Below are 2,282 nucleotides of genomic sequence, written 5' to 3' on the forward strand. Positions count from 1 at the left end.
AGTAAAGTACGCGCTGAGATCAGACGATCTGGGGTTCGAATCTCAGCCGTGCATGCACTCAATAGGCCGAAACAGCCTCGCCATCGGGAGGTGTGTTCATCAGTGCGCTCACAGTGCAGGTCCCAAGCCCGGATAGAAAAACGAAATAAAAAAACATATAAAAACTGTGCCGCTGCATGTGGCGACCCCTAAAATTACAGGAGACAAGAGCAGCCGAAAGAAGGACAAAAGGAAGCGGACGAATCAAATTCTTGACCAGACATTTCTGAAGAGCTGCCAGCCTGATAAGATTCCAAGCAACGCACACACAGTGCGTAAAATTAAATGCGTAAAAATAATTCCGATTTTTTTTTTCCAGCTTCATTAGAGGGGGGTTACTCGTGCCTGCAGGCTGTGCGACATACCTGGCAACCCTGCTCGCTGCTCATGTTTAGCATGGGCTGCCATTTCTCTTTTTCTCCAGCAGCTCTGTGGGGGGTGGAGGTGACGGTGATGGGGGAAGCGGGGTTTCCCTCATCGCCACAATCGCTCCACATCATCACCTCCACCAAAAACGGGCTGATCCGTAAATAACACAAGGGTCCTGCTGTTTCGCAGGTTGGGTTCAGGTTGGGCAAAGGGGTGCAGATGCGCCCCGGTGGCCATTTTAAAGCTCGTTTTGAAATGCCAGGTTCTCCTGTCTGTCTGAAAGGTAGCACAAGAGCGTCACCGTACACACCGCGACCCCCACATCCGCGTCCTTTAATCGGATAACGACTAAACGAGCGCGTCTCCAAAACGAGCCGATCAGGGATCGTAACGCATGCAGGGATCGGAAAGCCGACAATTAGGCTAGATTTGGGCATGGAGGGTGGCATCCGTCGCCTGGCATTCACAGCGCGTTCGCATTGCAGCAGATACCGCGACGCAGGGAAACCCGGAGCTGCTCGTGTGCCAACGCAAATCGGTTCGGATGCCCGTTTTCCACACTGTCACGTCCTGTGCCAAATTCAGGAGAGGAAAAAAAAATGAATAATTCAACACACACACACACACACACACACACACACACACACACACACACCGCAAACGTGCACACGCAAGACACATTTATCACATCCGACCGCACCAGGATTGCACAAAATATTCCACCACGATCCTTCCGAGCCTAAAACTGATTCGATCCGAATAAAATGAAATGAAGAAAATCGGCGGCGCGGACAGATGTGGCACCGCTGGATGGACACACCGTCACATCCCCAAATCCAAACACACACCGCGATCGGAAAATCGTCCCTATTAACAGAACCGCGGCGAATCGCCGACGGACGACCGAGAGCGCGTACCTGTGAGGACGCCGACCCGGATCTGGTGGTCGTGGTTGGTTAGGATCATGCCGTCCGACGCCATGCTTCCAGCGCTGACAACTCCGAGCGCGCAGAGCACGAGCGCCCAGCGCACCCAGCTCCCAACAGGGGCGGGGCCAGCAGCGCGAGGAGGGTACGGGCACCGAGGAGAGGGGTGCAGGGAAGACTAGAAGATCAAAGATGCACCGACTGGGGTTCCGTTAGCGTCAACTTAGCCCACCGCGTCCGTCAGATGACCATCAGCGTGATAGGGGATGCGAAGCCTTTGCACTGCAAGTATCCCAAGTAGGCTCTGGACTCACCACGACCCTGGTCAGGATGAAGTGATAGTTGAGAATGAGCGGCCCTGATTCTATGCCAGGGCGTTGATGTGTTTTAAAGGTCAAACAGGGCACCGAATGGGCTGATGGTACCCAAAGTCGCTGGTAACACTTTTCCACTGGCATGGTGCCGGTCCCTGGAACCGAAATCCAGAGCGGTTCCGCACGTTTCCACCACAGAATCACTGGTTCTCATCCAGAAACAATCCTGTACTATGAACACAATCCATCTCTTTGTGGGGTCTGTCAGTGTGGCAGAGTCTGTCCATCTGCAGCTTTTATAGCTCAGGTAACTCTGATGGTACTGAAAGTCACAATTTGATAGCATTATAATGGATAGGCTGTGTTCCAATTTGATAGCGTTGTAAGGCATGGGTTGTGTTCAATCTGATAGCATTATAATAGATGGGCTGTGCTCCAATTTGATAGCATTATAAGAGATAGGCTGTGTTCCAATTTGATTGCTGTATATGAGATGGGCTGTGTTCCAATTTGATAGCGTTATAGGAGATGGGCTGTGTTCCAATTTGATAGCATTATAATGGATAGACTGTTCCAATTTGATAGCATTATAAGACATGGGCTGTGTTCCAATTTGATAGCATTATAAGACATG

At 51.1% G+C, this 2,282-nt stretch overlaps 1 protein-coding gene across 3 annotated transcripts in view; it reads right to left on the reverse strand.

The window, feature by feature from the left end:
* Positions 1-1,389, reverse strand: part of gphnb (gephyrin b) — a 48,244-nt gene extending 46,855 nt beyond the window's left edge. For all 3 annotated transcript variants that reach the window (XM_063000994.1, XM_063000993.1, XM_063000992.1), the window contains exon 1: positions 1,326-1,389. In XM_063000994.1, coding sequence (XP_062857064.1) covers positions 1,326-1,389 — 64 coding nt within the window. The remainder of the gene's footprint in view (positions 1-1,325) is intronic.
* Positions 1,390-2,282: the final 893 nt, after the last annotated feature.

The sequence above is a fragment of the Trichomycterus rosablanca genome, chromosome 9, assembly GCF_030014385.1.
Source record: "Trichomycterus rosablanca isolate fTriRos1 chromosome 9, fTriRos1.hap1, whole genome shotgun sequence".
Taxonomy (NCBI): domain Eukaryota; kingdom Metazoa; phylum Chordata; class Actinopteri; order Siluriformes; family Trichomycteridae; genus Trichomycterus; species Trichomycterus rosablanca.